The following is a 19,681-nucleotide window of genomic DNA, read 5'->3' on the forward strand; positions in this document are numbered from 1 at the left end:
GAAACAGCTGTTGGTTATCTCTGGGAGCCACACACAAAGTGTTAATGAACCGCAAGAGACCCAGGGCTATAAAGTTGTTCATCTTTGATGCAAATGGTTTCAAGCTGTCCAAGATGCTATTTCAAATACCACATAAGCTTGTTTTCCTTTTCTCTCTTACCTTTATTCCATGAAAGGCATTAAAGCACTTCAGTTCTCCTAGTGATGGTATTTGAGTAACTGCTATAGAAGTGTCCATGCTGAATTTTAGGTTCCTTTAAAGCAGAGCTGTCAAACTCACGGCCCGCGGGCCGGATGCGTCACGCGCTGGCCACGGCCATGCCCGATTTAGCAAAGGGGGAAAAAATTCATGATACGTCGCATGATGACACCTTGACACCAGAGGTGATACTCAGCAGGTTCTGACCAGTTCTGGAGAACCGCTAGCGGAAATTTTGAGTAGTTCGGAGAAGTAAACACCACCTCTGGCTGGCCCCGCCCACATCTATTCTCTGCCTCCCGAGTCCCAGCTGAGGAAATGGGGATTTTGCAGTAACCTTACCCTGGAGAGGGGAGGGAATGAAGATTTTACAGGATCCTTCCCCTGCCACTCCCACTAAGTCAAGCCTACAGAACTGATAGTAAAAAAATTGAATCCCACCACTGCTTACCCCTGCTTTAAAGCCTCACTACTCAGAGTACTGTGTTTTGGACTTATATTTTTGCATATTTACCAAAATATATATTGTATTGGCTATGTGTAAATGCTATATATGCATCTAGTTGTAGCTCCTCAGGAGTGGCAAAAATGGGTCAATTTTCAGGGTGCAGTTCGGTGGTTCATTGATGTGGCAAATTTAAGGGTAGATCTTGATTTTGTTCTCCGCAGTAGATTTGGTATATAAAAAAGTGTATCAACAGAGTAATTCAAGTTGGTTGGAGAGTCTTGAAATTCCCCTCGCTTTCTTAGTTTGCAATGAATGACTGTCACTGCTAAATGAACAGAAAGCCCTCTGTTCAATGCTGGCTCTAGATGTCAGTCTTCAAGGACCCTCGTTATGAACCCTCCTCCCCTTCCATGTTACTTTTAATACCAGATCCCATTTGCCCTTAATTAGTTTCTTACTGATGTAGTGCCTGAAGACTCTGGGGGAGGGGGAAAGATATTTACCTCTTTAGTTCTGACCAGAAAGACTCCCACACATGCCCAACATAAAGCAGACCTTGGAAAAGACTTTTGCCTCAAGGGCCAAAGTAGACATAATGGTGAGAACATGTTCTGATGTTAAAAACATGGATCTTCTGCAATCATGTAGACCCAGAGGTGGGTATTCAGCAGGTTCTGACCAGTTCTGGAGAACCGGTAGTGGAAATTTTGAGTAGTTTGGAGAACCGGTAAATACTATCTCTGACTGGTCCCGCCCCCATCTATTCTCTGCCTCCCGAGTCCCAGCTGATTGGGGAGTAAATGGGGATTTTACAGTGTCCTTCCCCTGCCACGTCCACCAAGCTATGCCACGCCCACCAAGCCACACCCACAGAATAGGTAGTAAAAAAAATTGAATCCCACCACTGCGTAGACCAATGTGTTTTTCAAACTTGGCAACTTTTAAGTTGTGTGGACGTCAGCTTCTAGAATTCTGGGAGTCGAAGTCCATACATCTTAAACATGCCAAGTTTGAACAACACTGATCTAGACAGAGCAAAAGAGAGAAGGAAGAGAATGGCTTGGAGCATCTCTTGATTGTGAGAGGAATGTTTAAGTGTCTGTGGATGTATTGGAACTGAGGTGTTGAAGTATTGTTGTTGTTAGTTGCGAAGTCATGTCTGACCCATTGCACCACCATGCACAACATTCCTCCATGCCTTCCTGTCCTCTACCATCCTCTGGAGTCCATTTAAGCTCATGCCTAATGCTTCAGTGACTCCATCCAGCCACCTCAATCTCTGTCGTCCCCTTCTTTTGCCTTCAATCGTTCCCAGCATTAGGCTCTTCTCCAGTGAGAAATCCTTCCTTCTCATTAGGTGGCCAAAGTACTTGAGTTTCATCTTCAGGATCTGGCCTTCTAAAGAGCAGTCAGGGTTGATTTCCTCTAGGACTGACCAGTTTGATCGCCTTGCAGTCCAAGGGGACTCGCAAAATGAGTAAGCATCATGAGAAGGGAAAGAAGACTGACTTTGGGAAAGTTCTATATTCCAGATTTAAACATGTCTTTCATTGTCATAACTTAACGCTCCACTTCATATCTTTATCTACAGTCTATATTTAAATACAAAGATCTACTTCTGTTATATCTAGTTTAGCCAGCATGATGCGGCATACCAGTAATTGATACTAGGTCAAGATACTTGAAATCGTGATTTGTCCTGCAACAGTGCTACTGATCTGAAAGTGGGGGAGAGACCACGGCTGAAGAATTGTATACGGTGTAGCTTGGATAGTCAAGATTCTTGATTGAATGCTTAGCAATTGTCCTTTCTGGGATGCGAGTGGCAGGATGGGAGCAAATCAAATTACAGCTTGCCTGGTTTATCTTAATTTATGACATAGTTGGCTCTCACTTTGCACTAATCCATAGTTTGTTTAGCCATGATTTATTGAATAAACTTGCTGAGTTCATAAGAACACCTTCCCAGCAGAATTAGCCTGAGCTATCACATGGGAGGATGCTTAGGTGTTTCCCCCCCGGGTACTGTGGGATCGGTTAGCAGTGTAGGTCTGGCGCTCCCTTCGGTCAAGGAAAGATGATGCAAAGGTTGGAGCCTGAAAAGGCTCTTGATGTGCGAGACAGACGGCACCTCTTCAAACTGTGTAGCTTATGCAAAAGATAAAGGCCAAGCAGAACACCTGGGAAATTAAGCTGATCAAGTCTGCTGTTTTTAAAGGTGCTATTTTTAACAGGGTGGTGATTAACCATTCAGGAAAGCCTCACTAAAGCATGAAGTTGGTTTCCCCTTTGTGCCGCGGTTCATGACTGCTCAGGAACTTTCATGAGAAGTCTGTAGTAGTAGAGAAAAACTAACGAACACAGCCTACATGCTGCCATTATTGTAAATAAAAGGAGAAAAATCCCCTTGGCTTTTCTTACATTGAAAGCAGATATTTTTTGGTAATCTTTTAGATCTAGTGATTAGAGGTAGAGGCGTGTGTTAACTAGAAGAAGGCTTGCTGCTTTTCTCTCTCTCTCTCTCTCTCTCTCTCTCTTTTGCTGGCTTATGATGCAACTTCCAGAACAAAATTAGCAGGATGATGGCTCATAAACCAATTGTTTTAGGGCTCATTCACGTAACTGTGCTAAGAGGAACAATGCTTGTGATAAAGAAGGGGATTTGTCACTTATCCCTTAGTAGCATGTTGGTGAAAGACCACAGTTCAAAAGGTATGTCTTTGGAATCAGCCAGACAGGCCACAGAGTTTACCACATTACTGGCAATATCGCAGTCTCATGTGGCTTCTGTTTCATGAGGGAAGTTTTATCCCCTCTTATAACTCAAGGGCACTTTAATATCATTTCTCTGTGTGGGCAATACGGGTAGCCCTCAAGTTACGCCCGCAGCTGAGCCCTACATTTATGCCGCTAAGTAAAACATTTGTTAAGAGAGTTTTGCCCCATTTTGTTTTACTTTTCTTGCCACAGTTATTCAATGAATCATTGCATTTGTTAAGTTAATAACCTGGTTGTTAAGTGGATCTAGATTCCCCTTTGACTCTGCTTGTCAGAAGGTCGTAAAAGCGGATCACATGATCCCAGGACATTGCAACCATCATGAATATGAACCAGTTGCCAAGCATCTGAATTCTATTTTGATCACATGAACATGGGGATGCTGCAACAGTCGTAAGTGTGGGAAATGGTCATAAGTCACTTTTTCCAGTGCCGTTGTAATTGTCAACGGTCACTAAATGAACTGTTTGCACACTGAGGACTACCTGCATATTTAATGTGCTGTCATTGGCTCTGTGATACATCTGGCTCCTTCCAAACTGAGAAAGAACTCTGAAAATGTTGTAATATTTGAGCAAACTCCTCTCTTGAAGCACTCTTCCGTGTATTTTTAATTTATATATTTTTATAATGAACATCACTGGATTTATTATACTTGCCATGTAACGTTACATTAAAGGTAAGATCAGTATGTAAGGAGCGAGTGGGAGTTGAAATCCAGAGATGGCCGAATAGTTTGGAATTTTCCATGAAGGCCGATGTATTCAAGGTATTTTTTCATGGTGCAATATTCACTTAAAACCAAGGTGGACAATACCATATAATTGTGTTGGATACCTCCCCCCCACCAATCAGCCTTCCCATAGTCAATGCTTTTTAAATTTTATTTTATGACTGCATTTCAATTGTATTGTGCTTGAGCATTTTACATTCATACGGCATGTTATTCAGCCAGCATAACTGGATAAACAAGGAAAGGATGTGGTGCCCAACTTCACACAATGCTAGGTCATGATTTGTTGAATAAGTCACAATTGAGTGAGTTCAGGAAGCACTAGCCCGTACGTTTTTTTCTCACAAACCGGTGTCTGAATTGTCTCGGGACACTATGCCAAACCAACAGTGGTTAGAGGTGGTGACAGTTGTACCTGGAAGCATCCGATCATCATGTCCTGGCTTTAAGAAAATGACGATCACAGCATCTGATGCAGAGGTGGGTATTCAGCAGGTTCTGACCAGTTCTGGAGAACCTGTAGCAGAAATTTTCAACAGCTTAAAGAACCAGTAAATATCACCTTGGACATCCATTCTCTGCCTCCCGAGTCCCAGCTGATCGGGAGGAAATGAGGATTTTGCAGTAACCGTCCCCTGGAGTAGGGTGGGAATGGAGATTTTACAGTATCCTTTCCCTCCCACGCCCACCATGCCACATGCACAGAACCGGTAGTAAAAGAAATGTAAATCCCACCACTGATCTGGTGACATAGCCTTTTTAAAAAATTAAATCAGATCTTAGGGCAGGGATGTTGGATTCTGACGCCCACCCACTCAAACATGACATTTCAAACCATTCTGGGATTATGGCATTTGTAATGCAAGAATAGCGTTATATTGCTTTTCACGATGACTATCTTCTGAAAGCTAATCACAAATTAATTTAAAATCCAGCTTTTTAAAGGGCTGGAGTTTCTGTTCCGGTAGGTAGGTTGTTTGCAAGAGTCATTTGCAAAGGTAGTTAATGAAATTTCCACATGCTGAGGCAAAATATCTTTGTATAAGATCCAGGAAAGAAAGAATAACAAAATCCTTTAACTCCCAATGCCCTGTTTGTGTATATCTATGCATAAACCAGCTGGTCCTTCTTTAATAAAGGAAACCCAGGACCCAACGAGCCTCAGCTTGTGGCGATTGCTGTATTTTTGTATTTTGTGGAAGCCAGCCTGGGATGCTGTAGGCATGCCATAAGATGATGTAGTCATAAAAAACATGAGAACTTCATTATAAACATCAAACAGAAAGAACATCTGAGCAGTATGGCAACTCTAGAAAGCCATTCCAGCCCCTCCCTTCACCCTACGTCATTCTGTAGAAAGCTACTGTTACTCCACTCCAGTGGAATATGGCAATTTTATCTGCAAAACTGAAAAGGGGTAGTTTTTAGTTTTGTTTTTAATAACATCTGCTTTGTCAACGTAACTTGCAGACAACCTAAAAAGCTGTAGGATTTTGCTGCAGGCTGCCTATTTATCAGGAAACAGGATTACTTAATGTTACTTGCCAGAGATCAACTACTACTTAAAAAAAAAAAAAAAAACCACTCCTCTCCCAACCCTATCTGTCTTTTGAGTGTGTGGAAAACTCCCACTAAGTACAGATCAAAACAATTGCACTGTAAAGTCATGTAAATTAAAGACACCAATTAAAGCCACATCACTTCTGCGACTTGCTTGCCTGATTAATTTATGGAAGTCATTATCACAAGTTCTGGCTTTTCTCTTTTAGAGAAAATATTGGCACCCCCCACCTCCCCCCCCCCAGCAGTTCATTTTAGAATTGCTGGACTTTCTGTCTAGCCATTTTATTTTGTTTTGCTAATTTAGTACCCCCTTTTTTTTTTTTGGCAAAAGGTGGTGGTGGTTTGAAGTTGTTAAGACATTCGTGTACCTAGTAAAAAGTTCATTTCTTCTTCTTGATTCTTTCTGTCTGACGGCCTTTTTCCCTCCTGCCCCCTTCCTCTTTGGTCTCTTAGCCAGACGGTGAGAAAAGCAACTTTAGCAGATAACTTTTTAGGGGGACAATTAGTAGCTTTTACCTGTCGATTGCCATTTGATAATCTGGCTCTGATCTCCGGGGCTTTGATTTCCATGAGAAAAATCAAGTACCCGCTTATTTCTCCTTTTGCCCATGGACCTTCAAGAATGGAATGGACTGATTCAATTATGTATTATCAACTCTTTATCTACTGCATGGAATAAGGGTAATTGTTGAAATAAATTCATGAAGGGGAGACCAATTGATAACTTCCAGCCTTGGGCCCTAAATGGAAATGCAGGTTCTCACTGGTCACTTTAGGAGAGAGGCTAAGTGACTGGATTTAATTTCATTCATAGTAGGACTCCCGTTTCTGGGCTGCAAAAATCCACACGGCCCCTAGATGGCAATAAAGAGACACAGAAAACTGTACTGTCAGTATCCAACAACTAGAATGCCCCAGTATGTATGATCCATTTAATTTGCCAAGGAAATTGAAGGTTAATGAACTCTGGATTCAGTGCAAATTATCTGGTTCAATATGCCAATGTTTGCAAATGTTTAAAACCGTATTTCCTTTATGATAATCAAAACTGAAGTATTTCCTTCCGGATTGTAGCAGACAGCACTTCAGATCATTCTTACAGGAGGATCCCTACGTATCTAGATGCTTCCTATAATGTCTGTAACTGCGTGTCACATGTTATCAGGCTCATTAATGCTATTACAATAAGGAATAAATGTGAGGTAAATAAAATGGATCTTTTGGCTTCTATCTACTGTTATCTAGAAACAGTAAAAACAAAACCTAGCTGTGTATTGTTCTTTAGTGGCCCTCATTTTTCATTATTTGCAGATATTTGAAGCTGCTGATGTGATTGATCATCACTGTTATTATATTTTTACATTCAAATTTGCTTTTAAAAAAAATCTTAAAGTGTACATGATGATAAAGCTAAAACAAACTTATGTATTAGGGCCAGGTGTTCTTGCTATTGCACCACACAGGGTCTTAATACCTAACTGAAATTGCAAACATATTTATTTGAGTAGTATCCGATCTATTTTACTTCCAGGTAAACAGGTAATATGTTGCAATAATTTGTGACATTTAACATTGAATGCTTGTTTGGATCATTGATGCTACTTAATGGAATACCAGTTGCCACTCTGACCAAGACTTAGTTTTTCTCCAAGGATTATTTTAGCCATGTATATTTGGCCACCAGAGCTGTTGTATTTGGACTCCCAACTGAATGGCATCCTTGAGCATTATATGCTAGAATGCAACTCCTGCCGCCATTTAGAATCCTTTCTGAAATCCTCATAGTTGAGAAACTGATAGTGGTTCTCCTCCTGGCTACTTCCCAAATTTGATACTGAAAACAAACATATTGAGCACAATCTGTTCTAGGCAATCTAACCTTTTTCCATGAAGAAGTTGATTATTGAGACAGTTAGTAAAAACACACTAGTTTAGTCTTGCCTGTAAAACAAATAATCTTATTTCCACATTCTTTAGGGACCAATAAAGAAACAATTCCCTCTAAGCAAGTCCTCAAGATTTTGGCCATGTCTCTCATTTCAAACTTTGTACTCTCAAATAATAAAATAGGCACATTAATATTTATCAAACTAACTCAGAACTATAGTTTAATGATTAAGATCCCTGGTGGTGCAGTGGTTAGAATGCAGTACTGCAGGCTCACGGCTCACTGCCAGGAGTTTGATCCTGATCAGCTCAAAGCTGACTCAGATTTCCATCCATCCAAGGTCAGTAAAATAAGGACCCAGATAGTTGGGGCAAGATGTTGACTCTGAAAAATTACATAGGTCTGTAAAGCACTGTGAAATGGTATATGAGTCTAAGTGCTTTGTTTTTGCTATTGCTATTTAGGCTAATTTATAGCTCAAAGGATCAGAAAGGGACATAGCCTTAATTCCTGAGAGGAAACTTTAGGTTCAAAATTAGTTGTTGCTTGCTTCTTATTTTAATTCTTCTTATAGCTGCATTATGGGGGAAATTGATTTAATTAATTTTGGGATGAATCAATTGGATCACAATTATAGTATCACTTGGGTCAAGCAGTCAGATTTAAGACACCATACAGCTATGATGTAGAAAAAAGGCATTTATTTATAAACAAGCATTTTAAAAAAAAGGCAAACTAGATGTAGCCAATCACATCATTGCAAATGATGGGCTGCCGACTTCGGCAGTTCATTAGGGCAGCAAAGCTGCTGCAGTCTGTAGAAAGCTCGCTGATGTTGGCGTGGGACTGGTGGAAGTAGGGTAATGAAGGGCGCCCATCCAGACCGGCAGGGCAAGAGAAGCGTTTGGTGCCGTCCCGATCCTGCTTGGTGCGCTCCGTGCGGGAGATACCAGCCAGCCTGCGGCGAACGTTGCCTGAGAGGTTAAGCAAGAAGCCATGGGGCTTGGCCAGCCAACGCTGCAGCCACCCCCGTTCTCCACTTTCTTCAGGCAAGTCCATCCAGTTCTCCACTAAGTCAGCAAAGCAGTTGTCCCCCAGCACAAGGGGTTGGCGGTTACGACTCTGGGACAAGAGGGACACTGTCCAGTCACCCGCATCGGAGGGCTCACCATCCCGCCACCGCTCTAGGCAGGCATCTGAAGCCGATTTTGGCCGGGGCCTCCTGGCTGGCACCCGACGACGTAGGAAGCCCCCTGAGGAAAGCTTACTGGCTCTCAGGGGTGGGGGGCCTTCCTCGTCCCGCCAGCTGTTCCCGGATACTTCTGAATAGCCTGAATCGAACTCCAGACTCCGCTCACTGCTGGGTGGAGAGAAAGCAACCTCTTCTTCCACAGCCCCTTCCAAGCAACAGGCAGAATCCGCTTCCGAGATAGCTGATATCCGTGGGCTGACACAGGACTTTGAGGGAGGCAGAGCTGAGGGCAGCCGTATCTCCTGGGGTTCCAGTTGCCGCTCTCGGTCGTGATCCCTCTTGAGATCGTGGAGGGTCCGCATCATACACTGCATCTGGCCTCGCAGCACCTCGCTCGACTCCTTCATGCACAGCTGTGGGGAAGGAAAAGCAACCCTTTTTTATTTTCTTGAAATGATCCACCCGAGAAAAGTGCCCCGTTCAAGTCCCAGGTGAGAGCCGTGACAACTGAAGATAGCTAGCACTTATATACCCCAAGTGACAGCTATGCTGAAACCCTTGAGCCAGCTTAGTCTAATGTGTGCATCCTGAGCTTACTGCCACAAACATCCATAAAAAGCCACGTGTGGGTCATGAGCCCAGACAAAAACACAAAGATCAATGTCTCCATAGATCGGAGCGGGTGACCTCACACGACCCAGGCCCCCTCAGGCAAAAGCATTTGCTTGACACAAACCCTTTGATGATGGTCCCTGACACTGCTTCTTCCCTGCCCCTCAGCCTTCAGAAAGCACCACTCGCGCTCCTATCCCTCAGCTTACCTGCTCCACATATTCTAAGTGCCTAAGGAGTCCCACAGATCAAAGATTTCCAGGGCCGACTACCTGCCAAGAATCCCCCTCCAGCTCTAGAGCCGAGGCACCTCGTCAGGCGAGGGGCACCAAATCTGCCTTAGCTGAGGGGGTGGAGTTGGGAGCCAGAGCCGCACGCGCAAGCCCTTGCCCCGTCTCGTCTTGGCAGATCCCCCAGCCCCGAGGCAGTAGCTTTTCAGCAACATCTGCACGTTCCAAGCCCATCCCCGGCCGTACAAGCAGCAGCTTGTTGCAGTGGGCGAGTTGCCCCACCCGGCAGAGGATGACACAAAGGGTGTGTGAGAGCCTGCAGGAATTACACAAGCAGCCATTCAGGGAGGAAAAGGCAGGCGATAAGGCCACCGTCACTGGCAGCAGAGGGGAAGACTGGACCAGCTGCAGGGTAAGCAAAGGTGAAGTTCATCTGGGAGTTAATGAGCTTTAGAAATCCCAGAGCAAGAGAGAGGACTCTGCAGAGGAGAAAGGACAAGAGGTTCGCATAAGCCAGAATAAGGCCAACTGGCCTTTCTTGCAAGAAATCTCTATGACCAGTGTGACCAGATGAAGTGGCCAGGAGGAGCACTTCCCATTCTAGGTGTTCTAAAAAGGCAGCTCAAAGGAAAGAAGGCCCTCCTCTAATGGACACAAGGGAAGGGAGAGATATAAAAGCTAGGCTGGCTGGTTTCTTCATAGTAAGGAGGACATGTTTGAGTGTCTTTTCTGGTCTGGCAGGGAAAATGTTTTGCCACAAGCCCATAAACTTGCTTTGCCCATTTCTCAATCCTAAAGCGACAAAGGGAGAATTGAGGGCTCGAACACAAAGACTGCAGAGTCCTAGTATTTTGTTCTATTTTCCTCTCCCTTCTGCAGAACCCCTTCCTGTTGCTTTCTGAAAGACTCTGCAGTTCAGATCAAAGATATACCACAGGCCACTGCTCCTCCAGGCATAATTTGGACACAGTGACAAGAAATGATTCATTTTAGCTGCTCTGGTGATACAGCATACAATAATCCTCAGTGCCTGGCTCAAAACCAAGAACAAATGTGTCTTAGTGTGATAGTCGGTCGCAATTCCAGGGCTAAAAATGTAATCTTTTTTTAAAAAAAATAGTTTATATATTGTTTTGTTTTGTTGCATACTCCCTAGATCAGTTTCAGTTCAAGCCTAGGAAAAATTCAAGCTCCTTTCCTAGCAACAGCATCAATAAAAGACTTTTATACTACAGAACTGAATCAGCAATTGGTAGGATTTTAAGAGAAAAACATCCTCTTTTCAAATCTAGCATTGAAGAGATTAAGAAACAAGGCAACTTCCGTACAATTCCAGCTGAGCAGCAGCTGGAAAGAAAAAGGAATTCTCCTGGTCTGACTAGCATCTCCTGTGGAATATGACTCCATATCCTGTGCCGAGCCTTGTAATAACACAGGCCCCTGAGACCATCTCAAATGGACTGCCGAAAAGCTTACTAAATATGTAATCAGACAGACTCTATTCAGTTCAATTGAATTATGCAGTAATTCAATTAAGGTGTTAGTTTTCTCCTGTTGTGCAGGCCACCCAAAAAAATTCAAATGCTGTCCTGAGTTCAAAAATTTAGACTGAAACAAACCAAAGCTTTGATAGTTGCATTAACAGAGGGATAAAATCACGATCACATGAAGTGTTAATACCACTTTATAATTCCTTGGTAAGGCCACACTTGGAATACTGGATTCAGTTTTGGTCGCCACGATGTAGAAAAGATGTGGAGACTCTAGAAAGAGCGCAGAGAAGAGCAACAAAGAGGATTAGGGGACTCAAGGATAAAACATAAAGAACGATTGCTGGAATTGGGTATGTCTTGTCTGATGAAAAGAAGGACTAGAGGTGACATGATATCAGTGTTCCAATATCTCAGGGGTTGCCACAAAGAAGAGGGAGTCAAACTATTCTCCAAAGCACCTGAAGAAAGCAGGACAAGCAGCAATGGATGGAAACTAATCAAGGAGAGGAACAAACTAGAACTAAGAAGAAATTTCCTGACAGTGAGAGCAATTAATTGGTGGAATGACTTGCCTCCAGAAATTGTTAATGCTCCAATACTGGAAGTTTTTAAGAAGATATTGGACATTCATTTGTCTGAAGTGGTATAGAGTTTCCTGCCAGAACAGGAAGGTTGGACTAGAAGATCTCCAAGGTCCCTTCCAATTCTATTATTCTATTCTATTGGTTCCCAAGACCATTTCAAAGTTGGGAAAGGTGGTTTCTCAGCTGATAACAGGAGCAAAAGCCCCGAGCTTCTGAGTCCCAGATGCCCTGAGAAGGCTGCCCTGCTCTGATCCATGCCATACTGCCTTGACAAGCTTGGGAAAGAGAGAATAAAAGATGGAAACAAACAAGATATTTTCCAGAGCAGCTACGACTGAGAAGCCTTGAAGCCACGTGTGCACACTTGGCACAGAGCACTACCCACACAAAGGCATAAAAAAAAAAAAAAGTTACGTGTTGTGCCCTGGGCTTAAAACAGCCACATGGGGCACAACGAGCTGCAAAATGATTGGCTGCCCTTGATCTGATAATTTCGTAATTAGATTATCACTAAATAGATCACAGATGTAAAACTGGTCTCAAAACTGAGTTTTTAAATAGTTACCTAGAAACGTGTCTTGCCTATGTGCAACAGCTCCCAGAAATATACTCAAACTCAAACTTTGATGTTTCAACGTCTATCCTGATTTATTAATTCATGGTATGTATTATGGCATTTTTCCAAAACCTCAAGCCAGCTTGTTACAAACAAAACAGAACAGCACCAGAATGGTGTCAACTAAAACCAAATTAAGCTCTAAAAAGCAGCCCCAAAGTACCAACTACCCCAACCTCAGAGATGGGCAGAGGGCCAGTTCAGTTGTTGGTACGACTGTCTATCCTCATGGCTGTAGTGATGGAGAGAGGGGCCTGCTATTGTAGGCTTTTCTGGCATCTGGGCTCCTGCAAGGAGAAGCAGCCCTTGTGTACCATGGCTCTTGAGTGGTGACTTCTTAAAGGTACCCTTTAAAAAAGGGTTAAAAAAAAACACCCTTGGGACAACCTACCATGCACACACCTTGATTAGAACAGACTTCTGCATTTAGCCTCCAGGTCTGTTGAGACTACAACTGTCAGAAATCTCAGCCTTTCTGTTTCCCCACTTGGAGAGCCCATTTGGTGAGGTGGTTAAGTTGCTTAAGACCAAGAGGTTCTGAGTTCTAGTCCTCCCTTAAGCATGTAAGCAAAGCTGCATGAGTTTGGGACACGTCACACTCTCCCAGTTCAACCCATCTCAAAAAGTGGTTGTTCTGGAGAAAACAGGAGGTGTGAGTGTTAGGTATTTATGCCGCACTGAGTTGACCAAAATAAAAGTGGGATAAACCTCTAATACATAAACGAATGATTGGAAAGCATAAGGCTGGAGAAGTACTCATTCCTTGGAGCAAGAAAATATTAAAGAAACAATTTATAAGACTAAATAACACACCCGGGGTGTGTGTGTGGACTTAATCAAACTCAGAGCCTTCCTGAATTATACCACATTGGCTAGGATTGTGATGGTGAATCTATGGCATGTGTGCCACAGGTGGCACACAGAGCCCTCTTTGTGGGCACGCCAGCTGTTGCTCCAGCCCAGCTCCACTGCGCATGCGTGCACACCTCCCACCGGTCAGCTAGTCTTCGGATCTGCTCCGCATGCATGGGGGGGTTGGCAGGGCATATGTGCAGGGGGGCTTGCATTGCATTTTGGGGCCTCGCGCAGCCCCTTTGCGCCCTGTTTTGGCTTCCAGGTTGGTGCAGGAAGCTTTGGGCCTGGAAAGCCTCCTGCATCAACCTGGAAGCCAAAAATGGGCGAGGGGGGGGCGCATGCGCAGGGAAGCACGGGGGCATGCACGCATCTGTGGGGGTGCATGGGGGAGGCGTGCGCACATTGCGTTACATTGCTTTTGCCAAGTGACAACAAAAAGGTTAGTCATCCCTGGGCTAGGAAACATGGTAGATGTATCCCAACATTCCTGGAACCACCAAGGTAGGAAGACTTGCCTATGAAATGATGTTTGGACTGGCGCATGCTGAGAGATTATAGGGCCGCGCTTAGAGACCAGAGTTATCACACATGCCTGTTTCCAAAAGAAAAATAATGCTGCTGCTGATTTCTCAATATGGTTCTGGCAGCTGCTGAGCCCCTTACAGAGACCCCATTTGTGGTGACAGTCAAGAATGAGAAGAATTCTGCATCGCATATAAATACAAAGCAGAGATTGCACTAAACGTTATGGGGGTTTTCATCATCCATTATCCATCTCTCAGTCTTATTTATCCAAAGAGCTCCTTCCCCAACGATATCACTTTTAATAGCCAAACTTGCCACTTCAGGACTTCTCAAAACATGTTTTTTTTTTTCCCTTTGTGTTGTTATGCTCATTACAAAAAATGCAAGTGACCTTCAGTGGGTGCCACTAACTTTGGACCACCGTCCTAGGAGCTTATCAGACCAATAGGATGTGAAGCTGCATCATCTTCAACATCACTTTAGATCAGGGGTAGTCAACCTTTTTATACCTACTGCCCACTTTTGTATCTGTTAGGAGTAAAATTTTCTAACTGCCCACCGGTTCCACAGTAATGGTGATTTTATGAAAACCTAATGAAAATTTTTAAATAATGCTATGACATTTTTTTAAAAAGTCAATTAAATTTTAAAAAAGGAAAGTGCTTCATTATCGGACAAAACCCCTACCGCCCACCATGAAAGCTGGAACGCCCACTAGTGGGCAGTAGGGACCAGGTTGACTACCACTGCTTTAGATCAGTGTTTCTCAACCTTGGCAACTTGAAGATGTCTGGACTTCAACTCCCAGAATTCCCCAGCCAGCGAATGCTGGCTGGGGAATTCTGGGAGTTGAAGTCCAGACATCTTCAAGTTGCCAAGGTTGGGAAACACTGCTTTAGATAATACAGAATATCCAGCTTCCTGCATTAGGCCTGTCACAGCCCTCCGGGGGTGGGGGGGCGGGCACTGTCAGTTTCTCCACTCCCTGGGACTGTCCATCCCAACTACAGATGATGCTAGCTGGGAATTCTGGGGCTGTACTTGAAGCCATTCAAAGGACACCAGGTCAAGAAGGGTCCGCTAAGAGGATGAACTGAAAGTGAAGCAAGACTCATGTCTTTTAATTCCCTCACTTAATGATGGGTTTCCCAAAGGATGCTCAAGGCAAGTTGAACATGAATAGCATAGACTCCAGGCCTGGTATCAGCACCTGGCATCTTTAGGCAACCGCTGGAGTCCCAAGAAACCAATGTATGCCAGTTCCTAACCTGGGCATTACCAGGTGTGAGGCCAGGACGTCCGGTCATCGTCTTAATTTCCCACTTCTTACTATGCCTCAGAAGAGCACTAGTTAGTGGCGCCGTGAGAAATGCAATGTGGTAGCGCAGAGATAGTAGTTGCGGTCCACAAAGGGGCAGCCAAACAGAGAAAACAATTGGCCGAATAGAATTTAATCCAGGAAGACACTGGCCAGCTCAAATCTATAGTTTCCTGGGGGGTCTATGGTACTAGTCTAGTAGAGCACAAGACCTATCGAATTCCATGCTGGCCATTTCTTATACTTAGAAATCAGGGCAGTTCTAGCCAATCCTATAATGCTACTCTTTTTCAGACAGACATCCCAAGATCAGAATGAGCCATGGTGGCGCAGTGGTTAGAATGCAGTACTGCAGGCTACTTCTGCTTTCTGCCGGCTGCCAGAAGTTTGCCGGTTCAAATCTCTCCAGGTTCAGGATTGACTCAAGTTTCCATCCTTCCGAGGTGGGTAAAATAAGGACCCAGATTGTTAGGGGTAAGAGGCTGACTCTGTAAACCGCTTAGAGCTGTGAAGTGGTATATAAGTCTAAGTGCTAATGCTATAACCACCTTTCATTTATAGCTTGCAGTGTCTCTACAGAGCACTAGAGGGCAAGTTCTATGTGATGATGGACATTGTTTCTTCATTGTACTCAGCTGGAGATGGGAGAGATGAAACTTAAGGTGGTCCACAATGGCTGCTCTCAGGATGTCCAATGCAGGACATCTGTTTGTCACAGCAGCATAACTTCTATGAAGCTGGGCAAGGCTACCAACATAAGACAGACCCTAAGCAAGCTTTCTTCATGTTCATTAGGAAGGAGAGCTCCTCAGTTATGTGGAAATTGACCACATCACAATTGTTATCTAACCAATATTTAATTAAACTGATCGGGAGGATTCAACATCCTGGATGCACTTTATCATGGAAACAGACCCTGATTGGATAGGGACAAATTGCCTGCTCCTCACTCAGTGGTCCTCAGCCTAAGTCACACATTTCAAAGCTGCCAGCAGATCAGCCCAGGATCAAGAACAACCTTCGGGACCAGCCAGTGAGGGGGGGGGGGGGAGGAGTTTCCTCTCCATTCAATTCCACATCTTTTCTCCCCAGAATAACAGCGGATCCATCCCGTCTCTACGTTCCGACTCCCCTTCATCCTGGGCTGGATTAGAAGACCTCCAAATCCCTTCCAGCTGATTCATTCATTCATTCAAATCCTTGCTAGATCGTAACCGCTTCCCCATCCCAGCTTCTCTTTTGAGGAGCAAAGCCCGTCGGAGACGGGAGGAGCAACACTTTCAGGCATTGTCGGAAAGCATCCCCCCCCCCCCAACCAGGCTGCCCGATTCGGTGCCCATTTCTTCAGATGCCAGGGTCCCTTGCCCCTTGGGAAGCCTGCCTAGAGTTGCAATCGGTGGCTCTGATCTCCTCCGCAGCCCGCCCAGCTCTCCCAGCCCAGCCACTCCAAAGGCACAGCGACATCGGTGCGCTGCAACAACTCGCAACTAGCCAGAATGCGGACGGAGTCGCAGTGCCTGCCTCAAGACGAGCCAGCGAGAGGGCTTGACAGCTCCCCTGCCAGCCTGGGCGGAAAAAAAAAGAAGAAGCACCGCTTCACTCACTCGGCGCCTAAGACGCAAGCCCCGTCTTGCTGCCCGGACAGCCCTCAGCAGACAGCCGTTCCCAGGGAAGGGAAGTCACAAGACAGGCGCTCTCGCCAGCGCTGCTTCGTCTCAACTCTGCAGCCCCGAGATGGAACGCCTTTTAGGAAGTTTTCTCCCCCCTCCCTCCCTCCCTCACCGGCCCGGGTTCTCCTCTCTTGGTCAGACGCTAAAGGTGCGGGGTAGGTAGAGGACGCCCTAACTGGACCCCAGATTCAGTCGTTCTCATGCACGCGCCTCCCTGAACCTCGGTACTTCCCCTCACACACACACACACACACTCCGCATCCCTGATTTTTCCCCCTCTTCCCTCCTGCGGATTTACCACTTCTGCGCGGAGGTGGCTGACGAAGGCGTCGAGGCGCGCGCTGTGCATGCCAAAGCTGGGGCGCTCAGCTGCCAGCGGAAGGGAACCGGCCGCGCAGTCCGGCGAGGGCGAGGAAAAGAGGCTCCGAGACCAACGCAGGAGGCGCTGGAAACTTTCTCCCTAGTTCAGTCCCAAAGCAGCGAAGCGCACCCTTCGGTTCAGACCGCGCCCCTCCCTTTCTCTGGCGCAAGAGCCAATGAGCGCCCGAGATCTGGTCCCCCTTTGCTCGACCGACAGCCAATGAGAGGCCCAAACGAGCTGCTGAAACCTGAGCTTCGCCGACCGGGTGTAATTTAATTAGAGCCCATATTAGGAGCCAAAAGGTCTCGCCGCTGGAAACGGACCGATGGGGCAAACGGTCCGCTCGGAGGTGGGGACCCTCTTGGGCCCAGCGGTTATGGGGAGATGGGGGGTCAGCGCTCGTGCTACTCTAGGCTAGGCTACCTCCGGCGAGAAGCGCCCCGATGGCCAAATCCTGCCCTAGAAAGAGACGCGCAGCCCTTGGGCGCGAAACCTCTTTTTGAAGCCTTTTCCCTCCTCTATTAAACGCGGCGGGACGGGCCAGAGACGCAACGTTTGATGTTCTGCTTGCTTATTGACCAGCCATTCGCTCGTCTTGCTAGTTGCTACTGTTGAAACTTTCTCCCACCTAGAGAAATAAAGGTGGGATTTCCCGCTAGAAACTCTCGTGATAGTATATAGACTCACTCTTAACTATACCTTATTCCTCCCGCTGATATATACTTCTGATTATATGATTGGCACAATACAATAACTGCTTTCCAGCACCACCCACATTCAAAAGAAGATGAATGAGCTTGATATATACATTGCACAGTAGAAGTCCTGCTCCAAATACTGAGGAAGAGTGACTGTGACTATAGAAATGCACTCTGCATATTCACAGGGATACAAATAGTTCATCGTGAGTGTATCTTCCAAGAAGATATAGCGGTATTTTTCGGAATATAAGACGCTCCTACGCACCTAGCTTTTGGAGAGGAAAACAAGTGTGTGGGGGGGAATCTGCCTCTGCCTCCCAGCAATTTGCCTCCTTGTAGCAAACAGTACAGACAATATACACTGTTTGTAGTGTTACATTTCAGACTATACTTGCACAGATGCTTTAAAATAGATGTGCCTTCTGGAAGTATAGTTATTCTCTGCTATTTAAAAGAAGATACAAAAGCACTGGGCCTCTTCAGATCAATCATTTATTTTAAAAAGCTTCTACATTTCGTTAAGCTGTCTAGAACAACCATAAAGCAGTCTTTAAAAAAGAAGTCTAATAATTTGAACATTCTATAGGCATTTATAGCTATTGACTTACCTCCTTGCAGCAAACAGCCTGATTAGCACAAGGAAAAAAATCTGCCTCTATCTATCTCCCAGTATTTTGCCTCACGGAGCAAAAAAAATCTGCCTCTTGCCGCCCAGCAATTTGCCTCGTGGAGCAAACAGCAAATTTCATTTTCAGTTTCTCCCTTCATCACCTGTTATAGGCTACAGGGATTGCTCTAGCCCAGTGCTTCTCAACCTTGGCCACTTGAAGATGTCCGGACTTCAACTCCCAGAATTCCCCAGCCAGCGCTGGCTGGGGAATTCTGGGAGTTGAAGTCCGGACATCTTCAAGTGGCCAAGGTTGAGAAGCACTGCTCTAGCCTATTGCAGCCTCAGCAAGCCCCTTTGGCTGCAAGGAGGTAAATTGCTGGGAGGCAGCGGCCAAAAGGTTGGGGCTGGTAGGGGGGTGGGGCTACATTCAGTGTATAAATTTTCACCCTCTTTTCTTGGGGGGGGAGGTGCATCTTATACTCACATACATACATACATACATACATACATACATACATGTATATCCTAGCATTTGAAAGCTGTGCTTATTTTATGATTTTATGTTTTAAAATGTTCAAATAATTTGAGGTATTCACAAAAAGCTTTAAAAGCACAATATCTAAATGTAATTGTGTGCATTTAACAAATATCTTAGTGGCTGACCGGGAATTGTTTCCAGCTCCCACAGAGCTTCCTTTCTGTCTTGGGAACAACTCAGAAACTATACTTTTTTCTGTTCCAAGGATGATATAGATTAGAACATATCCCCTCACCCTCCAGGAAATTGAGTTTTAAAATTAGAAAGGTTGGATTGACAAAATGCAGGTGGATATTTATTGGTTGGCTACTTTGTTGCTTAATATGTGTATAGAACCCCCAAATCTTGTTTGCAAGAATTTAGGTTCTCCTGTATCCTCTCTCTGCTGCCACCTATTGGTCATTCACGTTTTTGCAGATGAGATTTAATCTGTGGGAAACTGAGCCATTGACTTAATCCAATAAATCATTGGTCAGATATCCATAGGTTAAGTTGGAATGGAATCATACAGTTATAAAGGACTCTTCAAAAGTCCAGACTTTGTGCAGAGTGAGAATCTGAATGTTATTATTATGAATACACTGGGCTACAGACTGTAGATGATCCCAAGATGACATCAAAGCATATGAGTTTTGTTACTCTTTGCTTTTCTCTCATGGTCATCCAGATTCTTTGCAGATCTGATCTGGTAGTTCTATAATTTGTGCAAAGCCATCCTGCCTTGCTGTGATTAGCTTGCTACCATGTTGTACCATGCAGTCCCTGGC

The 19,681-nt window shown here is 44.8% G+C and overlaps 1 protein-coding gene across 1 annotated transcript; it reads right to left on the minus strand.

Moving 5' to 3' along the window:
• Positions 1-8,293: 8,293 nt before the first annotated feature.
• INKA1 (inka box actin regulator 1) lies at positions 8,294-17,150 on the minus strand. Its single transcript, XM_087709291.1, has 2 exons — positions 17,003-17,150; positions 8,294-9,214 (listed from the first exon to the last, which is right to left on the minus strand). Exons 1-2 carry the CDS (start codon positions 17,051-17,053, stop codon positions 8,345-8,347), a joined length of 921 nt encoding a protein of 306 aa, XP_087565417.1. The 5' UTR covers positions 17,054-17,150; the 3' UTR covers positions 8,294-8,344.
• Positions 17,151-19,681: the final 2,531 nt, after the last annotated feature.

The sequence above is a fragment of the Thamnophis sirtalis genome, unplaced genomic scaffold (assembly GCF_051295495.1).
Source record: "Thamnophis sirtalis isolate CommonGarterSnake01/CBP01778 unplaced genomic scaffold, rThaSir2_p1.2 scaffold_3, whole genome shotgun sequence".
In the NCBI taxonomy this organism is placed as follows: domain Eukaryota; kingdom Metazoa; phylum Chordata; class Lepidosauria; order Squamata; family Natricidae; genus Thamnophis; species Thamnophis sirtalis.